At 49.6% G+C, this 22,071-nt stretch overlaps 1 protein-coding gene across 1 annotated transcript in view; it reads right to left on the bottom strand.

Moving 5' to 3' along the window:
* The window catches only part of LOC127038869 (Golgi integral membrane protein 4-like), a 69,822-nt gene that overhangs the window by 15,661 nt on the left and 32,090 nt on the right, over positions 1–22,071 (bottom strand). The window contains exons 5-10 of the mRNA XM_050931942.1: positions 21,516–21,666; positions 15,740–15,822; positions 9,484–9,639; positions 8,998–9,306; positions 6,183–6,340; positions 653–852 (exon numbers count right to left, since the gene is read on the bottom strand). Of these exons, the coding sequence (XP_050787899.1) occupies positions 653–852; positions 6,183–6,340; positions 8,998–9,306; positions 9,484–9,639; positions 15,740–15,822; positions 21,516–21,666 (1,057 nt within the window). The remainder of the gene's footprint in view (positions 1–652; positions 853–6,182; positions 6,341–8,997; positions 9,307–9,483; positions 9,640–15,739; positions 15,823–21,515; positions 21,667–22,071) is intronic.

The raw sequence follows: 22,071 nt of genomic DNA, 5'->3' as shown, positions 1-22,071 counted from the left end.
GATAACAAGATGATGCAGTGCACTCAGATGACAGCCTCTCCTGTAAATTACTACAGGAGGTGGGTCCCTTCTCCTTCCATCCCTAGGAAAACAAACTCCTTAGTCATCCATAAGAGGACTGCAGATTTAACATCTTCCTCCTGGACACAGCAGCAGGGAGGATGTCAGGGGATTCCCAGAGCCAGGCTCCATTTCTGCACTTTGCAAGGCAGGGAGGAGAAGAGTTTTTAAAACTCCTAGCAATTGTACCTCATTCGCAATGACACATGCCTTGGTTTACCTGTGCTCTGAGCCTATCGGTGCTAACCCTAAGCAGGGGTGGGCCATGTCAGTATTTGAATGGGGGTCCTCCCAGGAACACTCAGGGAGTGCACGTATTAATGCTGGAGAGACTGGGGGCTGCAAGCATTCTCCTGCAACGCTGAGAATCCGAACAGGACCGAGCTAGGGCATGAGGCAGAGTAAACAAAAGGGACTAGAAACTTGGGTGGAAGTGACCAAGTTTGGATTATTTAAAATACATGATATCTCTTGACAAAATTTTTCAATTAAAATTTCTCTTGAAGTTTTTGAGAGACTTCCTTTGTTCAAAAAGCAGCCCCTTGCTAAGCATAGGTCATTACTGTACTTCACTGCGTTACGGAAACCATACCCATCTCAAGTTCCTCATCATCGGTCCCTTCCTTGTTTCCTTCCCGATTGGCTATCAGATGCTCCACCCCTCTTTGTTGATTGGCCAGCAACAGATTGCCATTCTGCTCAGATCTGGTGTCAAAGTGACGGTGCTTTGGGTAACTGTGCACTTGTTCCTCGTCCATTTGGGCATTCACTTTGTTAACAATGTCTTGCCAGCTGCAGCAAAGTAAGAAACAAAAAACAACAAGCCACACAGCTTGTTGGCATTTCATAATCTAAATGCAAACAGGGAAAGAAAAAAACACAAACAAAAACAAAAAGAAACCTACCTCCCACACATTCAAAACTCCTGCCTAATTGTACATCTCAGGCAAAGGAGCTGATTGCATTAGTTATCGCTGCAAGCTACATGGAAAAGCTACAGAACAATTTGTGCGCTACACAAATGCCAAATAAAATATGTTTTATAAATGCAATGTATTATTATTAGAATGGCTTTAATCTGTTATTCATGCACTGTGATAAATTATCCATATAGCAGTGGCAATATTTTCTAACTCCAAATTGATACATTTTCATGCTTCTCACATATTAGAAGGCATAAATTTGCCTTTTTGGAAAAATACCAAACCAAAAGTCCTCATTATGTCTCAACCTTTATGTAAAAGTAATAATGCTGCTTGTACCACAGTCTTCTAGAATAATTAGTCCAAACTCTGAAGAATCATTATTGAGAACTGTAGAGTTTTGGACGACGAGTGTAGAAAACCTTTTTAAGAAAAGTAATGATACAGTAAAAGTTTTGCCATCCGGCACATTGGGGGATAGGGGGCTGCCTGTTAGTCAACTATTCTGGTTCATTAAGAGTTATACTTACCGATGGAATACTAATTTTCTGGACTGAGGCAGAGAGATAGGGTGGGGGACGGGGTACAGGCTCTGGGGTGGGACCAGAAATAAGGGGTTCAGGATGAGGGTGGGGGATCTGGGCGGGGGCAAGGGGCTGAGTGCGGGAGGGGTGAGGGTGCCGGCAGTGGCTCTGGAGTGGAGCCAGGGATGAGGGGTTTGGGGTGCACGAGGGGGCTCCAGGCTGGGGCCGAGGGGTTCGGAGTGAAGGAGGGAGTCTGGGTGCGGGAGGGGGCTCAGGGCTGGGGCGCAGGAGAGGTTTGAGGGTGCCGGATCTGGGCGACGCTCACCTTGGGCAGCTCCCCGCAAGCTGTGACATGTCCCCACTGCTCCTAGGTGGAGGTGCAGCTAGGCAGCTCTTTGTGCTGCCTCCACCCACAGGACCCGCCCCCGCAGCTCCCACTGGCCACAGTTCCTAGCCAATGGGAGATGCAGAGCCAGCACTGGGGGCAGCGCGTGGAGCCCCCCCCATGGCCATTCCTCCGTTAGGAGCAGCAGGGACATGTCACCACTTCCAGGGAGCCAAGTAAGGAGCCTGCTGGCCCTGCACCAACTGAACTATACACCAGACTTTCAATGAAGATCAGAAATGCCGGTTGATAGAGCTTTCTGGCTGGTCAAGTGCCAGACAGCTCAGCTTTTACCATATAAGGGATTTGTTGCAGTGTGGCACAGCAGAGAGCCTTTTGCTGATCTATTTTAATACAATCTCTCTCATAAGCGGTTTGTAGTAATTGTGACAGATGTTGTGGTGAAAGTCTATTTGGGTCTCCTCTTTGGGGTGTGTGGAGGGATCTGTCTCTTTTAGGGCCCGGTCTCTGTGACCAGCCTGTGAGCCTGCCTCTGAGCTCTGGGGAAGTACGGGCAGCTCCTTCTGGCCAGCCATAAGCTAGGCTGAGAGTTTGATCCTTCCCTGTGAACGCTTTGCCTCAGACATGCTCCTGTTGCTACCTGGAACCACTCTCTGTCTGTCTGCTTCCCTCTTGGCACAACAAGGCTTTAATGATGGTTGGCGACAGGAGAAATGCCAAATGCCATGCACCTTCTTCTCCTCAATGCTGCCATCTCTGCATGGTATCAGGAGCCCATCTCTACATGGCCAGTCAGAGGCTTCACTCCCTGTCTATATACATGCAATACAGATGCAGAGAGATGGGTTGTGGAGGGGGCTGTACAGGGGTATTTAAGGTAGGATATCTATGCAGATATTCTCAACTAGTGCCAGAGGGAAATGTCTTTTATGTAGGGTACAAAGATGGCCCAGACCTCTCCAACAAGGAGGCTGTTCTCCACCCAACTCATTGAAGAAACGCAACACAATGGATAAGATTCAGAATCACCCAAGCACCTAGCCTCACACTTCTGAAGATCTAGAATACACTACGAGCCAAACCCAGACCTTGAGATTCACTCGAGTGGCACCTACCTACACTAGGCTTGAACTTGGCCCTGATTTCTGAAGAACTCCTTCACATTTTGAGGAGTGAACCTTAAAGGTTCAGAATGCAGGGAAAGCCCCCAAAATACCAGTTTGCTTCTCTGAACACTGTGTCTCCCCAAAAGCAGCAGGGGAAACTCTCCAGAACAGCTACAAACACTTGCAACATGTCACCACTTCCAATACCCATCCCAGAGGCACAGAGACTTTCAGGAGTGAAAAATGATGGGCACTACCAGAACTTTTAAACCTCAAAGAACGGCTTCAGTTCACATTCAGATTCCTCTTCTATACAGCCTGAGATCCCCGATTCAGATGCACATGCCAGCTGAGATTTTCAAATCTGCCTGAGAGATCTGGACACCCAGTTGCTATTAAAATTAGTGGGACTGGCACATCCAACCTATGTGTCTACATTGCAGGCTTGCTCTGGGTCCTGGCTCATGCACACACGAGCAGGTTAGCTAAGCCCGCCTCCAAGAATCCACATTGCTATGCCAAACGTGCCCTACACTCTGTATACCTGTGTCCACACCGGGACTGCAGTTACCTGTGCCTGGTGCAAGGATTTCTGAGTGCATATCTCAGAATTCTTGGTGCCTAGCCACTCCAGGATTTGGTTCCTGGCTTGTTGTAGAACTTGTCTGTCCTCCCCGAACCCTTGTGTGGAAGTGGTTTGGGCTCACCAACACCAGCTCTGCATGCTCCTCCCTTCTGCCTGTTCCCATCGGGCTCAGCTGCTGCATTTAAAGCCAGCACGCTGCACTGCGCAAGCTTTTAGAAAGGAAACCGCAGCCAGAACGTCATCCCGGATCACCCACCACAGAAACAATCAAAATGTAAAATCAACCATCAAGAGCCTCTCTGGAATCTGCTGATCTAATCCACCCCCGCAATATTTCCCAATCCTCATACTGGACAAATGGCTTTTTTGCCTCTGGCAGGCTGTGTTATTTTTGGCATTGACCTCTCCAAGAGAATGTCACTTTGATGTTCCCCCACCCCCTCAAACACTGTCCAGGTACCATGACAGTCCCTAGCTGCTCTGATGACTTCTTGACCTTAGATCCATTCAGGGAGAATGCTCCATTAGTGCCATGCTGCAGCCTCCATCTCCAGATGACAGACAGCTCAACGCTTGTGTGCTCTGACTGATTTACTGGTGACTAACTCCCCTCTGTGTTATATGCAACAACATATAGCGCTGGTGCCTTCAGTGACACCCACCTCCACTGACTTTCATTGCTCTGCATCCTCTTTGCTTCTTAACTCTATTGGTTATTCGTACAATTGCTGTTTCAGTGGAACATAGAGGACCAGACTGAGATCAGGGCCCTATTGGGCCAGATGCTGTACAGATACATAAGAGGCAGTGCCTGCCCTGAGGAGCTGGCATCTAAGTGAACAAGAACAATGGGCAGGAAATGAACTGTTACTGTTCCCATCAGAACTCAGTTGACAATACAGAAGCTGTTTCTCCCCCAGCTTGACTGCATCTGCAGATCTAACGGGAGCCGCATCTTGTTTGTTTCAATAAAGTAAGCAGATGTAAAACCTGGAGATCTGTAGGGAGCAGATGAGCTGAGAAAGATGCTCTTTTCAGCTTTCATCATAGCCAGCCTTGGAAGAACTGCAGTATCAGAAAGTGTTTTCACATGCAGAATGCTCATTCTGCTACCTGCTCAGCAGAGTCCTTCACTCAGCTCTTTGGGGGCAGGGACAGTATTTTTGTTCTGTGTTTGTATGGCTCCTGGCACAACGAGTCCTGGTCTATGACTGGAGCTCCTAAGTGTGCGTGCAACACAAACAATAACTATCCATTTCATGATCTCAGTGTAACACTCTCTGCCTACTTCTGAATCCACTTTTATTTGTAAATTACCCAGAGAGCATTCCTCTCCTCTCCCCTATACCATGGAATGAAGGCTGAGTGATGCAGGTTGCTATGTACAAAGAGGCCTTCTGCATTTGTCTAATAAAAACTACAGCCCCCTAGAGGCTGGGAAATTTCCATACTAAGGCCTCACCTAAAAAGAGAAGTTGCACCTGTTTTAAATCTCTTTAGTTAAAGCCATGCAAGCCACTGTGTGGACATAATTCCATTGGTTTACATTTACTGAATTAAGCTAAAGGCGAGACAAGCCAATTGCAGAACAATTCAAACGCATCTACTCAGGAGAATGCACCAGAGTTTAACTCAAAGAGATTTAACAAACATTTTAAATCAGTGCAACATTTGTATGTAGACAAGGTGTAGGTGTCCATCTTACAATCATGCAAGGCTCTTCAAAGAAGCTTTCCCTGCTGGCATGACAGAGACATGGACCCAAGCAACAGCTCCATCCACAAGATGGAAGGAAATCCACAAATGAGAAGAGGATAGAACCGTCACCTCAAACCTGGATGCAAAGCCAGGAGAAGTCAGCATCTCAATTGGGGCCAGTCACCTGCCATTTCTCAATTACCATATAACCTTGAAGATGACAAGCCTTCAGCTCTTGCTTTGGTTGTTCCCACAAAGCTTGACAGATTACTGATTAATTAGTGGAAAACATGAGTGAGCCTCAGCTTTAATACACAGCTTAACGCCTCTTAATTAGAGAAGCTGATGGGATCCCTTAACAGCCCTTTTGCTGAGAATGTCTGGCCTACACTTTGCTGCATATCTTCAGCTTGCTAAATAACACAATTTTTATTTTTAATTCCCCCACTGCAGAGAGGTTGGCAGAAGTCAACTCAAAATTCTGCACAGCCATTTCTTCTGGCTAAGACTCAATCCATGCCTTGCACCCTGCTCAATAGAAGCTCCCCAGTCTCTCCTTACTGCATGACACCTACAGGACTGGTAGCCAAAGCCCACTTTGCTAGCTAAATACAGCCCGCGGAGAGTTCTGCAACATGGCGCCCTGTTGCCCTCCCCTTTCACATGGAAATGGAACCCACCAGGCCATGCGTCCCAGTGTGCAGCGCTGCATCTTGACACAAGTGGCCTGCAGGTTGAAGCAAGATGGATGTTGTATGGACAAATCAAGAAAGAGCAGAGCATGCTGGGACCTGGAGTCTTCATTTGCAGCTCTTTATGTCAAAGATAACACTGAACACCCCAGCAAGGGGAAGAGTTCAATGGGCCAGTCTTGATGACCTTCTGTAGCATTCTTCCCCCTGAAGCCTGAGGGTAAGAGGAGAGCCCTGCAATACAAACCTTTGCATCTGCGCCGGTTTGTTCCCTGCCGAGGGACGGTTGGCTGGAGCCGCCTCCTTCTCCAATGTAGATGGGTGTTTCAGATTAGGCACCACCCCTCTGGGAGCATGGTTTTCCTCACTGGTTTTCCCCTGAATGCTCACCACCACCTTGTCATCCTGCAGAGAGGACAAAGAGCTGTACAATCTACCTGGCCACTTGGACCCTCACGGCCGCCTCGTGTTTGGAAGGTTCCTGGTTTTGGATCACATCTTTCATCAGGGAACATTAGAACAGGAATCACTCTGCAGGGGAGATGCCAGCCATGCTACCATTTCTGAGTGAAAGAAAGTAATTCATGTCCCAGAGAGAGAAGAAAAATACCTTTCTGTTGGGCAGGCTATGTGAAATGTACTTACCCTGTCCTCAGCAGGCCAACGTCCACGAGACAAAAGGGCAAGCCTATGGTCACACCTTAAAATAAGGGTACAGTAACTACCATGTAACTCCATTGCGATTAGTGTTGTTATACTGTGGTTTGGCTTCTCAGGATGTAATTAACACTCACTCATCTTCACAACATCTCTGTGAGACAGGATGTTGCTATTATTAACTCCAATTTACAGATGAGGAACTGAGGCATCAAGTGACTTGTCCCAGGTCACACAGAAAGTCTGTGGCAGATTAGGGCGTTGAACCCATTCTTCTGAGTCCCAGGCCAGGGCCCTAGTCACTGGACCACACTCCTGAGTCCATACAGGATGTCCTTCCTCCAAGGCAGAGACCAGGAGTGTTTCTGGACCAGGCCAGCCGTGAAAAATCCACATCCACATGTGGTTTGAAAGATAAATATAGTTTGGGGCTCCCCAACCAGTGGCTGCATAAAAGATGCCTGCAGCGATGCACAGACAGAGAAATAGGCACTGACTGATCAGGGACCAACACAGTTTCTGGTGCCTCTTTCCCCCACCTGCGCTCTAGAATGTTTCCCCCCCCCCTCCCGCCCGCCTCCGGTCTTCCTGCATACACCAATGCCCAGCTTCACTTCTCATGTCTCTACACTGGGCTAAGGCAGCATTTTTAGCTCTACCTGCTCATCACTGTGGGACCCTGAAATGTGGGTTCCTGGCTCTGCCGCAGACTCGCTGTGTGACATCAGGCAAGTCACTAACTGGGGGAAGGCAATGGGAGCTGCCAGGCGCTCAGCAGCTCAGGAACGAAGGTTCTTTGTCTCTCTGCAACAGCTGCAATGCAGGGGATGATCATATTCCCCCGGGGGCAGGTAAATTCATGATGGCTACAAAGTGCTCAGGTGCCATGGTGAAGAGTGCAATAGAAAAGGCCATGAGTAACTAGGATAAATATGGCTGAGCAGTGCCCTCCGGAGCTAGATGAATGAAAAGAAGAAGTAGAGGACTTGGCTGGTCACCCACTTATTCCTTGTCCATTGGCTGATGGTGGAGTCAGTTCCACTGACTGCCCAGCAGAAGAACCAGCCTGCAGCTGATCCATAAAATCCCAGGGTGTCTTATCCAAAGCCCATTGGAGCAAATGGACAGGCACCTCCTAGTATGTGGATGAAGACCTAGGTCCACCTCTGGGCTGTAGCTAAATGGCAAAGTGGGGTAGCCAGGATTAGGTTAGATGAAGACACCCAGGGTGAACTATTTGCAGAGCAAGCATTCTCCAAGGAGCAGGAATCCCTGCTGCTATGGGATTGCAAGTGCCAACCCTTCTCTGTACTACTGTCCAGCAGTCTGCAAAGAGAGTGAATCAGAGTCTAGAGAGAACTGGGAAAATGAGAAGTGGAAACAGTCTGATCACTTCATTAAATCCTGCTTGGCTGCACCTCAGGCCAGAAGTCAGCACTCTCCCCCTGGAGGAGAACACCCAGGGAAGAGGAAATGCAAACACCTCGCAAAGGATCATTTCCTGAAGACTGAGCCAGAGAGGGATTCACCTTTCCCTTCAGCTCAGAGGGAAGAAACCTCCAAATGTAAATCAAAGCTGGAAACCAAAAGCAGTCAGACTCCGAGGGAGGAAAAAAAAGTCATCTCTCACGACCAACAGAAATAAAAACACCCTGCTTGTTTGCAATGGATCTAGGGCAGCAGTTGCTGCAGATTAGCACATTAAACCATGCCACAGCATTCCGGGGACTGGAAAACACGGGTGCACATTAACATTTAGGAAAATGGTCAGATTCAAGTGCAAAGCTGCTCAGACTTCACGGTTTGCCACACTTCATGGCACGGGCACCCCCGGAAATGTTTCACCAGGGGCGCATTCACCCTGCAGTGGTGGCTGGGCCTGGCTCCCCACTCTGGTCGCCATGACCCAGCTCTTGGGATCGCGGTGTCACCAATGCCACTCACCAAAATTTGACCCAGCACCTCCGTCAACAGGGAGGAGCTACGGAGCCAAACCTGAGTGGCGCTGAGGCACTGCACGACGGGTCACCAGGCCACTCAGTTTGGGGGCCCCCTCAAATGGGAGCCTGGGGCAAACTTCCCTTTTTGACACCCCTTCCCAGGCAGCCATGCCCCTGACAATGGTATGCACCGTGCATAACATGTGTATGGCTATGGGCACCGCTGCTTCGTTACAGACTGCAGGAATTGACTCATATTTGTGCTGAACGATGTCTGTTTCCCAGGACAGGGGGCTGGTTTCCAGGCAGGCTGGTTTCCCTTCCAAATTTAAAAAGAGGCTGCTGGATCCCGACAGACCCTGGGATTCTCTCTCACTCCCTAGCTCTCAGCCTGACCAGCAGCCTGTGCTGTCTAGTGTCACAGGCTCTCCCTAAGTCCTAGCCTGGATTGCACACTCCACTTACCGAGTTCCCATTCTGCACACTGTTCACTGTCCGCGTGAATCGGATCACAGTGCTGTCCCCATGTCCCTGCGGCCGGGCAGGCAGGGCTGCTGGTGGTGGGTTGGCTTCCTGCAGTGGGGCCGGATGGGCGAACAGCACATCGCTCTGAGGCCTGGGGCCGTCATTATTATGCGAGGTCTGGCCTTGGGGCAAAGTCCCCTCTCCCTGGCTCCTGACCCCTGAGATCTGTGGTCTCATCAGGCTCCCACCAGCGGGCTTCTCCTGATCCACGGGGCTCAGCAGCATTTTGGCCCCATTGGCTGCAAACACCTGGTAGGAGGAGAGAAGAAAGAATTTTGCAAGGCTGAGTTAATTATGGAAAGCGGGAAGGGGGAAGAATTAACCCCAGGTACTCAGCCACCCCATCAAGCAGCATTCCTCTCGCCAGGAGACTTCACATGCCCGGGGGGGTTGGACCTAGCAAGGCCCAATGCCAGGGTACTGTACCTTCTGCCTAGAGAGCTGCAAATGGTTGCTGCCCGGCACCGGGGGCTGTTCCTTGACTGCCCGGAGCTGCTCGTGCCCCTTCGCAGGTCCCACTTCCTTGAAACTTGGCATCTTCTGCAGAGCTTCCTTGAGCTGCCTGAACTCCTCCATCTGGGTCTAGGGTAATAAAAACTCAGGTGACAAAGGGTTAATAGTTCCCCACTGGGAAAAGCCATCACTACAGAGTCCTGCTCTCCTCTCCGCTAGGGCTGGGCCTTTGTTTGCAAGAAGGGGATGGACATTGTCCAACACCACCCCATCAATGACTGCAGCAAGGCCCCAAGAAGAGCTAGTCTCTGCCATGGTCATTCTCCCGTCTGTCCCTCATTTCAGACTCAGTGTTTCCCTACCCTGATGGCGTCCAGCTTTTACCATCCGGTTTTTACACTGGAAATGCTGACCCATGTAACCGACTTTACAGCCTATGCTGTAGAACGGATTCCTTCTGCCCTTACACCTCTGGTCCCTGTCATTCTGGGTCACACGTACGTACGGGCTCTTTTCCAGGGAACCATTTCTCAGAGGACGTGTTCAACTCAGAGGGGTTGACCCAATAACTGGCTTAATTCTACTTGACCATTCAATTTACTTCAATGAAAATGAATTCCCCTGGACCTCAAGGCAAATGTAACACTTTTCACTTTGCTGCGGCTTATCAGTTCATTTCCTCCCTCCCCATCCTAGAAAGTGAAAGGGCTTGAAAAAGCCTTTCAGGAAGGGCTGGATGCTCCTCTCGGTTTTATTCATAGGGAAGTCTGTGTGGGAGGAGGGGTGGGGAATTCTTTGCCTCTGGTTGCCAAACCAGGGTTGGGTGGTAAGTCTTCCAAGCAGAAAGGAAAGTTTGGGAGGAAACTTCCTTGAGCAGAGATTGTTGATTTCAAGTTTCTCCTTTGTGATCGTATTTTACTTTGACCTCAGGGGTGGTTGTGCGTGGTTTTTGAAGAACAGACAGGGCAGCATGGGAAAATAGGTGGGGTTTGGCTTGCAGGACACAGCGGATCGGCCCAGCTGGTAGGAGAAGATTGGCTAAAGTAAAACAAACCAGAGAGATTTCATTCTAGCAAACCCAGCACACACTGGGGAGATTTTAAATATACTGTGATCTACGGGAAGTTATTTGGAGTCTAGCACAGAGGACTTCATGTATCCACTCCTGGGTTCTGTTCCAGCTCAGCCACTGATTCACTCTGCAAGGCCTTGGGTGAGAGTCATTTCACCCATCTGTACGATCAGAACACCAGCTACTCAATGCTCCTGTCAATTTACTAAGGCATGCCAAGGGCTTTGCAATCCTCGGACAACAAGCACGGTATGTAAATTCCCTCTGCATAAACACTCACCTGTCATCTGCAGCAGGAAGGCAGGATTGGTGCAAATCAGCACTGCAGTAATAGAAAGAATTGCTGGCGGATGCAGGGAATCTGCTTGCTTAGCTACCAAGAGTGAAATCCTGGGCCCAGTGAAGTCAATGGCAACCTAAATTCAACCCCCTTGTGCATCTACGCATTTTGCCGTGTGATCACAAACTCCTTTTTCCACAGGACACAGCACAAGGGGGTGAAAAAAGGTAACACAGGCAGCCTTGCTTCTGGCATCTCCTAAGTTCCAAGTAATTGACTTTGCACCCATAATAATCTTTTAACGTATTTTTTTTAAATGTCAGAGAGAAGGGGAGGGTGTCTGTGTGTGAAAGAGTGTGTGTGTGAGATACACACACACAGACACACAATATGCTTGATTTTCTGATTGCTTTGCTGTCATATCCCCAGCACAGAATCCACAAAAGAGCCTTTGAGAGGTGCTTAGCTAGAAAATAATTCACCCTTCATCCTGCATTCTCTGCCAAGGTGCAGATGCTTTCAGCACTTAGTGAGCCAGACAAGAATATTTTAGCTACAAGGGTGACTGGTAATGGACAGAGCCGGTAGCTCCTCGGGTTTTGACCCAGGCTGCACCTGAAAACCTGTCACCCTTCAACAGCTGTTCAATGGCCTATATGCTTCGTAGAGAACAGGTACCCACACCACTAAATCCACATTTGAGGCTATTTATGAGAGTTTTGGTCAAGAGGCCAAAACGATGAATAAGTGGAAAGGCAGAGCTGCTTTCAATCTGCAGCAAGGGTGCTGTCAGGTAGGGTGAGGGCACTTGTCTGGAGAAGTTTGCATCACCTGCTGGTTTTGGTGCTGGCCTATTTGAATCCCAGGAGGGAGGGCCTAGGCCCACCCAAAACTAAAGCCCTGCCCACACAACTGAGAGAGGGGCACCAGCAGCAGGACCCAGCTGATTTCGCAGGACAACTGGCACAGGAGTGAGGGTCAAAACAAGGGTGCCAGCTGGAGACACCAAGCAGAGGACTCTGGACAACACCCACTGCTCCCTGAAGGAATGAGTGGATGCCGCCCAGGGGAGCTCTGCATGGATTTGTGAAACAGTGAGGGACAGAAGTGGAGGGTGCTGGATTGACTGAGGTCCTTTATTTATTCCCAGATTGGGCACATCACGGACCAGGCCCATGTGAGCCGTCCCACCACCATGCCTCAGCCGTGAGGAGGAGGGGAAGGCAGTTCAACCACCAGGCTAGTCTCTGCGTATGCTGGTGATTGTTTGGGCACCTGCCCAGGCAGAAACTTACTGAGATACCCCCTCATCCATCCAATGAAATGTCACATGGGCCTGCCAATAGCTGTCACAGAGCGACTGCGTTCAGATCCAGCGACCAGGACTTAAGCCAACAGCCAGCACTGGATTCAGGTAACTAACCTGCAGCAATGAACTATTAGTGAAGTTGGCACTCCCTGGAGCCATCCAGAGCACAGCAGGCCAGGAGACAAGAACAACATTGCAAATAAGGGGAAGGAAAATCCCCTCCTCTCCAGCCCTTAGCAACCCTGGCCCTTGGCTCAGGGGAAGGATCGGCTGTCAGCCACATCCAAGCACTGCCAGCTCCCCGCTTCTGAGCTTAGCTCACAGCCCTGGAGAGTGTTTGACAGCAGGCTGTTAATTAGCAACAGAATACGTTAATCCAGCCAGTGACATGACTTCAGAAAATATATTGACAAAGCTGCTGGAGAGTCTGGCTCATTTCGAGGGCCTCAGAAAGACACTGATCTCCCCCTCAGTCTCTCCTCTTCCTCGGTAATCTGCAAAGTCCCAGCTTTATCCAGATTTGCACAGTGCCTCACTGGAAACACAGTGCCAGCCCCAGGGCCCCCAGCCCCATCTTGGAGCAGTGGGACTCCTGCATCGTGCTGGGATTCAGGGGCCGTGTTGATCACAAGCGCCTCTCCAGGAAAACTGCATGCATTACACACTCCCTGTCATCAGGCTTCCCCCTCTGCCCCTCTGCCTCAAAAATTCAACCCCCACTCGACAGCTTTTACACTCAACAATGACATGGGTTCCAAGGCCCCCTCTACACAAGCATCAGCACACGAAGCAGCAAGACAGACGTTTTCTACCATTTGTGAGTGCATATTTGTATTCCCAAGTGAGTCCCCGTCTCAACCAGGCGGGACTGCCCTGCGACATTTCTCTCTGCAATTAATTTGATAGCCATTGGCAGAAGGTGACTGAACACCACTCGGGATGGAAATGTTCCTGAGATCTGGGTTTAAATGACACACGCCGGTTACTGCGGGAGGTATTAACCCACAGAGAGGTTGGTTAATGCTTACTATTGTCTCAGCCATGCAGAAGGGATCACTGCGACTCCAAGAACTGGCAGGGCCCAGTGCTCAGAGAGATTTACTGGTCCTGAAAGCATCTGTCCTGCTCCACCAACCAAAGCACCTTTGCAGCCATCAGCCAGAGAAGTTCAGCAGTTTGCACTATGGTAGTGTCTATGGACCTCATTTAGGGAGCCGGGCTCCCCATCCTGATATGCATCGTGGAAACACCTAATGAAAACGCAAATCCATGAAGAGCTGCTTGCATCAAGAGCTAGGATTAGCAGTGGAGACTTCAGACCATTTGAGAGCAGGGGCTCAGAGGATTTTAGCAAGAATACCTTGGAACTCCAGTGGCTGGGGAGGAAGCAAGCTACTAATCAGAAGGTCAGTGGTCTCACACCCTGCTAGCACCTTTTAAGAGTGCAAAACAGTTGTCCCTAATACTAGGGGACCCAAAATCATGCCAGGACCGTACTAGTCTCTTAGTCTAGCACAGCGATGGGCCTCAGCCCCACAAAGCTCAGATCCAGATTTCTCCCCAGCTCAGGGTTTTGGTTCATCCCCTTCCAGGCAGATGTTCCTGAACCTATTCCCCTCCAAAGCCAAGGGTCACTTGGCTCCGCGGTTTTGATTCCCGTTCTAGCAGCATGATCGGTCCAGAATGAGTCCCATGACTAACAGAACAAGCCCCAGACCAGTGTAACCTCTGATCTCTGGGATGATATTGGTGTTGGGTCAGTTTGGGATAAGCAGAATTAAAAGATGTCAGAGGAAAACATCCGTACCACAAACCCCACAAAGCCCCTGCAGGAACACAGGCTGCAAAGCTCTTTCAAACGGATTCAGATTGAAAAGAAAGCAGGTTTTTTTCATAATACAGAGAGCTGAGTGCTAGAGGTAAGTAGATCTTCAGGGGACTTGCCAGACATTTTTAGATGGTTCGCATTAAAACCACACCAGCTGCTTCCCTTGCCTAATCTGGGAATTGTGTAACTGAGACTTTTGTGCTAGAACAGAGACAGGAAAAACAAACAGCCGTTCCAGTGAATTCAGTGTTGGTGAAGAGCACTGATGGGGCAGCCCTGCAGACTGAAAGCTTCCCTTGGCGAAAAAGTGGACACAACACGGACAGTATCAGAGCACCCTTCCCCGACACCTCCCTCAGCCCTCATCTTGTGCTGAGATTGCTAAGAAGGGTACCGAGGAGAGTCAGTTGCAGCATGGCTCTTGTAATGCAGACCCCTCAGCTGAGACCATCAACTCACTGCACACAGAGCATCAGAGGGGAACAGTTTCCAGTTGCACTGAACTGCCCACACACAGCTGGAAGGCTGCGTATCTCAATGCTACAGAACCGAGCTGGGGTGGGAGGCGGTAGGGCAGAGCTGATCTTGGAACTGGGGCAGGATATCGTCTTCCCCTCCTCAGAAAAGGAGGCAAAAAGAAAAAAATTCAGCTGGCAAGAGGCCTCCCCATTGAATGATCCATCAAGGTAGTAAAGGAGCGGCAGTTCCCTTTGAAAGGCCGGGGGCTAGGAGGTGCAGCCCTCCTAGGCAGAACCAAAAAGGTCGAGCATCGGAAATGAAATGGAAGATTCCTTCAAGAATCATCTCCCTAACAAAGCTTCAACGACTACTGAACATAAGAAGTGCCCAGGTTGTGGCAGATTTCCGTCCAGGTGCAGCCAGCTCTTCAGGACTGTGAGCAAAGAAGGTGGGTTTCTTTCTGCGGTTTAGCAACAAACAACCTCTGGAAGACGCCAGGGAGTCCCCACCCCTCGTTTTCAAATGACCTCCCAGACTATGCATGAAATCCAATTGGTCCTTTCCATTCAGGTATCCCACCGGGATGGGAGAGCTGCAGAGTCAGGAAATTCTACGGTGCAGCTAAGCATATGCCACTGACTCTTCAGACAAGCCTTACCTCGGAGATCCGTCCATGCCCCAGTCAGTGCAGAGCCATTCCCTACAGTATTGCCTAGTGCTCTGGCTAATGAAAGCACTCCAAGGATGATGCTCCCATCACTTCAGTTCAGAGTTTATTCCCTGGGGGACATTTTTCATTCTTGGGATGCTCTGCTCACACTCACCTGTGTTCAGCTTCATCCACACCTCCTGTGACCTCCCTTAACAAATCCCCTCCCTTCCTGGTATCCACATACTTCAAATGAGACCACTGCTCAGCCCCCACACAGCACATTCTCAAAGTGCTCTGCAAGCACATCACTTTAGAAAGCCACGAGTGCCAGTCAAGAGGCCAGGGCACAAACCAACAACAGTGGAAAGCCCCGGGAAACCTTAAGGTCAGGAGATCCCGCATCAAAGCACAGCCTCCGATTTAAGGTCTATGCGCACTGAGTCACTAGGCCAAACCAGCTTTACAAGCACAAGGCCTCTTGCCATTAATCCCTCTGAAGCTGGGAAGCCTTATCCAGTTGGTGTGTTTGCTCTAAGCCGGTTATAAACACCATACATCTGACTTCAGGATCAGGCCATTGCGTTCAGGCTACCTTGTTACGAGCCCAGCAACGGCACAGCATCTATTACCTGAGCATCAAGGAGCTGAGAGTGGACATCCTGGTGGGCCTGCCGGAGAAGCCTGCTCTCCTCTCTGAGTTTGAAGACGGTATCTGCAAGAGGAGAGAGAGAACACAGGTGAACACAATGGTTTGGCTAAGCGCAGCTTCTCGCTCACATCCCATTCACCCAGATGGAAACGCCAGGGCTCTCAAAAACACACGGAAGATTAGGTGGCACTAGCGAGGCACCACTGGAGCAGCTTCTCAGATACAAGCCACCAGCCCCTCCAGTCAACCGACGTAACTCCCTCCTCTAGAGAGGGACCTAAACACCAGATGGCCGCAGGGGGCGGCTATGGGCAGTCACCATATTTATCCCCTTTGCTAGGTCAGAATAAGTAGTTTCCCTTCACTTGCACCCCAGCTATTCTCCTGCTGTTTACTGGCAGGCAGGCAGGCAACGCCAGAGCCCCTACTCTGGAAGGAAGGAGCTTCAGGCAGGGCATCCGTGACAGAGTACGGTCAACCCTCAAGCACATACAGCAACTGCAGAGCGCATCCGACCGGGGGTGCCAAGCCAGCACTGCCTCCTGTTTCCAATCTCTCAGACAATCAGTTGCTTCAAAGGATGGTGCAAGAAAGCCTGGAGAAGGAAGTTCTCGGTTAACCTGGCCATGGGGGAATTTACTTCCTAGCCTGTTCAGCGGTTGGCTTATGCCCTGAAGCATCAGGGTTTTACTCCTTGCAAACTCTTCATACTCTCACTAATGCAAGAAAGGCTAAGCACCAAATCCGACATAGCATTGCACTGAATACAGGAACTGACTCTATAATCCCAAGGGAAGAGACAGACTGTGCCAGCCTTATTCTGGGCTCTGCCCGAGGCTGTATTAAAACACCACTAGAACCTCAAACCTACCCTGACATGTATTTTAGCCTGCAAACAGATCTGAGGGGCCCCATGCCAAGTGAGGGCGTGGTATTTTCACTCACCATACAGCCACTTCAGCGTAGGCTGAATTGGCAGGTTAGATTTCTATTTGAGATTATAGGGCTTTCTAATTACAATGGTGTCTCTATTCACTGCGTGTGTCACACCCGAGGGGGGAGGGTCTCACAGCCCGGGCTCCAGCCTAAGGCCCGATCATCTGCACTGCGGTTTTTCTAGTCCTGCAGCCTGTGCCCAAGTCATCGGACACAGGCCAGCCACGGGTGGTTTATTGCAGTGTGGACATACCCAGCAGGGCCAGGATGTCACCTCTTGTCTTTAGGGCGTTTCTCTAGTGCAAGTTCAACCCTGGTCAAATCTGCAGAAAGCACGGATGTTTGAGGGGCAGCTCCACATGGCGGGAGAGAGCCAAACCGTGTGGATTAGAGCAAGGGGCTGTAAGGGAGAGACTTGGTGTTACTACACGTAAAGTCCTATAACGAGGGAGTGGAAAAAAACAGCAGGGAACATAAAGTGGGGGCGTGCGTGGGGACCTGGGGCGAGAGGGAGAGAAGCAGAGCCCAGCTCGCTCAGCGGTATTTGCAAGCCTCAGAGGTCTTGGAAGAGTCAGTATGCAGTGATCCAAAGATCACAAAGTGCTTTACAAAAGTGCATAGTATCTCCATGCTCCCAGCTGGGAGACAGAGACACAAAGCACTAAAGTGACTAGTGACACCAATGAGCCACAGAACTGCGAACACAACTCAGCTGCCTTGCCAGCAGTCCCCTGTTCGAACCACCTCCCTGGCACAAGAGTGGGTAATTCTCACCACAACACCTGCTAAGAACCACCTGGTTTCCAGCTGCGTTACAAAAAAGGTTCCTGCTGCTCTGATGCCTCCTTTATTTTCACTTAGAGAGGGATCACTTATGCTCTTTCATAGACTGTGGTTTCAAATACCACCCTTCCCAAAAAGGAAAGATTTACCAGCCAGCTTAGAGTTAATAATACAGGAACGATATCATACCGAGTGAACGAGCTGCCAGGAAGATGGGCACTGAATATCAATTATCTCAGGCTGAAGTCAGATTCCTTGAGTAGATTTTTTTCCCACCCCGAAGTGTTTTTGTCTGAGTTTTATTCCCCCTTTGCTTTGATAAAGATCATTTTCCTCACTCTGTTTTTCGCTGTGTGTTTCAAAGAGCGAGATGAAATCAAATATTTGGGTAATCTATTTAGCTTGCATGTAGAGTTTCTTTTTTCCACCCTAGCAGCATTACTCAAATATTAGGCTACAGTGATCCTTTAAAAAACACACCATACCAGCAGCTTTCACACACACAGACCCAATCCAGGGGCTAGAAATGAACTTCAAAAATCTCACCACCTCAATAAAAACTGAACTAAATAGATATGCTTTGCAGGAATTAGAGGTATCAGCATTCCCTGGAACAATTTTTGCCATTAGAAGAGTTTTATATACACGTACCACTAATTAAAAAGGGAGGGTTACATTTCCTCCAAAATTTAGCTTCTAGAATTTACAAGATCTAATATCCGAACAGAAACTGTTTAACGAAAAAGTAGTTTACAGGGAAGCGAGAAGATTCCATTGAAATCTCTTCCTGTAATGCAGGACACCAAATGCTGCCATGCTAGACTAGTGCAGCAGGAAGTGACTCTGGCTAATCTAGTTTCACTCTCCTTGCTGAATGAAATGAAAGGGAGAGGCATTGTGGTCCAGTGAGTAGAGCAATGGCCCAGGATTTAGGAGACCCTAATTCTAGTCCCAGCTCTGTCATCCATCTGCTGTGCAACCAAGTCACTTCCAAGCTCTGTGCCTCGGTTTCCCCTCCCACTCCTTGTCTATTTAGATTGTAAGCTTATCAGGCCAGGGAGTGGGCGCAAGGGAGCCCTGATCTTGACTAGGGACATCTGGGCAGTGATTTAGGCCAAGAATGTTCAAAATATTAAACCAGTGTGACCTGGATTTTCTGAGCTCCAGTTTAACCAGCGGTGAAATGATATCCCCTGTGATTGTGGCAAATATAGTAAGTCTGTTCCCCTGTGACTCCACCCCTGCATTGCCTAGGGAGCTCCACTGGTTGAGCTCCAGCTCCAAGGAACATCTAAAATCCACAGAGGGAAGCAACTGGTTAGCCAAACCCCGGGTTTCACCATGGTTTTGGCTGTCACCAGGGGCTGGGGTTTACTCATCTACACTCTTTATCTTGACAGTGGCTCAAATGCTAGTTTGAAGGGGCTTTCAAGGGGGAACAGAGGTGCAGTGATCAGCAGGGATGCACGGTACCAGCTCCTCCTGCGCTCTCCAAGCTGTGCCGTACCCTGGCACCGGAGCATGTCCCAGCACAGCTGGAAGTCATTCAGGGGCCAGACAAAACCATCCGGCGGGCCAGAGCCAGCCTCTGGAGCACCCGCTGGACCACACGTGAATGCTAAATGGAGAAATGTTCTAAAACTGGGATAAAACCCTGACTCTACTCAGTGCCTGAGGCCCAGGTCTCTTTGCTCACAGCATTCAGCCCGGGTCACTTCTTGAAGGTCTGCTCTATGAAGCGACTTACTCTGGCCTCCCATCACCATACCATCTGAGCTCCATATTTATCCCCTGGGCAGTAGGGCAGTGCTAGTACTCCCAGTTTATAGAAAGAGAGCTGAGGCTAAGGGATTTGCCCAAGCTCAAAACAGGAAGTCTGTGGCAGAGCAGAGAATTGAACTTGGGTCTTCCAAGCACTATGCTAGGGCCTAACCACTGGGCCATCCTTTCTCTACCGTTACATGCCAGCAAACCCAAAGCTGCCCATGGGGCAGTGAAGAATTAACATGATCTCAGACTGCCCTTGGATGCTGTCACCAGACTGCACCCACACACAGGTAGTGCTCATGACTCAATGGCGCCCTGGTGATGCTCCCCTTGTGTCCGTGGGTTTATTGAAGTCAGATGCAGCAAGACACAAAGGCGCTAGGGAAAGAGAGAAAATGGCCGGGGAAGAACACATGAGCCAAACAGAGGCACAACAGATTGCACGCAGGAGGAGTAAAGTGGAGTAGCACGTAAGAAAAAGAAAAAGGAGAAAACCCCTGGGCCAGCTGACCTGGATGCACTAACATCATTGAGAAGAGAAGCCATTAAGCAATTCACAAGTCTGTTCGATGACATTCTTAAGAAAGAGAAAATGTGGGTGAATGGCAACCCCAAACAGGGAAGTGGAAAGAAAGAAGACGACCATGACTTAGCAAGGTTAAAACAGCCTGATCCCCTGGCCCCGTGCCATAAGCCACAGGGCAAAGAGTCCACCTAGCTGGCATTTTGAAGTGTTCTTTGCACACGTGCTGAGCACCCTTCTGAAGGACATGAGCGTTATACTGTGCACAGCATCCCAGAACCAAACTCAGCACATGTAGTTGATCAAACAGCCAATTGCAAAGCAAGAGGTGGGAAACTGGAGTCAGGAAGAAAGAACAAGGGGGCTTGGCCTTCAGCTCCTCAGAGAATAACAGTGAGGCAAGAATTCAGATGCTGATATGCAGATGGTTCTCAGAGAAAGTAGGACACAGGGGTACCATGACACAGGCACGGAGAATCCCAGCCAGACCTCCCACAGTTTGTTTCTAGCCTTCTGCTCCAGCAGAAGTTCCTGACACATGGGCAACACACTGGCTAGCACAATAGTACTTCAATGCGTCCGAATCCAAAATCAGAGAACACTTAGGATCCTCCAGAGCAAGCTATTCCTTTCCACTGTGTCAGTGTCTTACCAGGCAGCACCATGAGGACTCTGGCTAACAGACCATGGGCCCAGATACCATGGTGAGGGGTGTGGTAGCAATACTAAGACACAAAGAGGGAAGTGTGGAATTTCAGAACTTCCCTGCCTGTTCTAGGCAGTTTGCGGACTTCATTGCCACAGGGGCCATGTGCCTCCCATACAACTTCTGCTGAACTTAAAACACTCATCACTTAGACTAGTGGGACCACCCTTGTGCAGAATTCTACTCAGAAGGCCCTTAACTGGGATCCCCTACGATTCACTTGAAACTTAGTTAGTACTCATGATTAATGCTGGGTGAAATTTTTCATCCAAAACTTCCCCCACCCCTTGGTTAAATAATGCAGATGTGGCAACGTCGAAACATTGTGTGTCCATTTCGCCAAATGGTTCACGTAAAAACAAAAAAACCCACCCCAAATTAAGAAAAAAAGTCTAAACACATTTTCAGTTTGAAACTTCAACTTTCGTTAGCTTTAAAAATCCAAAAAGGCATAAAACCCACTCAAAAATGGAGACCAAGCCTTTTGTTTCGGGTTGCATGACACATTTTGTTCGACCCAAAACACATTTTCGGAATTGCCAGTAAGCCAAAACCTCTGTCATTTGCTCAGCTCTGTGGGTGAGAACGGTAGGCCCAACAGCTTCTGTTTATCCACAGGATGGTTTCTGCATGGCTGGCACCAAGGCAAGCTTCCCCTCTGTCCCATGCCAACAGGATTCACCCCGGACCTCCTGCGGCGAGAGACAGTCGTGGAGATTGAACTCTCTCATCCTTGGCCTCTCTGCTGAGACTGCCAATGGGGATGGTGTGTGCTATGGACACTGGGAACCAACTGACACAAACTCCCTCAATATAGACCATTAAACAGCTTTCTGTCTCTACTGACCCAGCCTCCCTCCCCTGCCTCTCTCATACACGGATGCCCAACTAGCCCATACTCTGTTCAGGATCCTTCCAGCATTTGCGGAAGGGAACTAGCAGGGAGCTCACAGGAGGAAGGGAGCCCTCTCCCACACTCAGGCCATCAGTCACACCTTCGCCTCACAGTGCCCTTGCAGCCCAGCTCCCCACCATGCTCACCCTGCAGACCCGTGACTTCACTCTCCTTCTCCCGCTGCAGCTGCGTGTATTTCTGGCTGTGGGTCTCCAGCGTCTTGCGATGTTCTAGTTTCAAGCTGTTGTGCTGCAGCTGCAGGTCGAGCAGCTGTTTCTTGACATCTTCGTGCTGGTTCTGAACAGGAGGAAAAAAAGCAACACTCAGGGTTGGTGCAAACCACCACCCCCCCCCCCCCATGACTGTCTGATTCCCTCTGCTGGGATGTTTCCAAAGCACTGGCAGCACACGCCTTTGCAGTTCCACCTCTATCGCACCTGTCCAGTACAGGGCCCTCTCTGCAGCCCATCTCAGCCTCACTCCCCCATCTCCAAAGTCCTCCTGGCACCCAGGTAACCAGGAATCGAGTTAAAGCCAAAAGTCCATTCAACGCTTGTATTTTTCCTGGCCCTCTCCCCACTTAGACACACGCTAGAATAGTTTACAGAGTAACAACCCCATGCTCTTCAGTAGCCACACTGCAAGCTCAAGTGCTCTCAGCTCCATGACTGCAGTGCTATTCCCTGGCCTATTTCCAGAGCT

This window comes from Gopherus flavomarginatus, chromosome 21, assembly GCF_025201925.1.
Source record: "Gopherus flavomarginatus isolate rGopFla2 chromosome 21, rGopFla2.mat.asm, whole genome shotgun sequence".
In the NCBI taxonomy this organism is placed as follows: domain Eukaryota; kingdom Metazoa; phylum Chordata; order Testudines; family Testudinidae; genus Gopherus; species Gopherus flavomarginatus.
The sequence above is the reverse complement of the archived record's forward strand: the minus strand, read 5'-3'. Positions and strand labels throughout refer to the sequence as shown.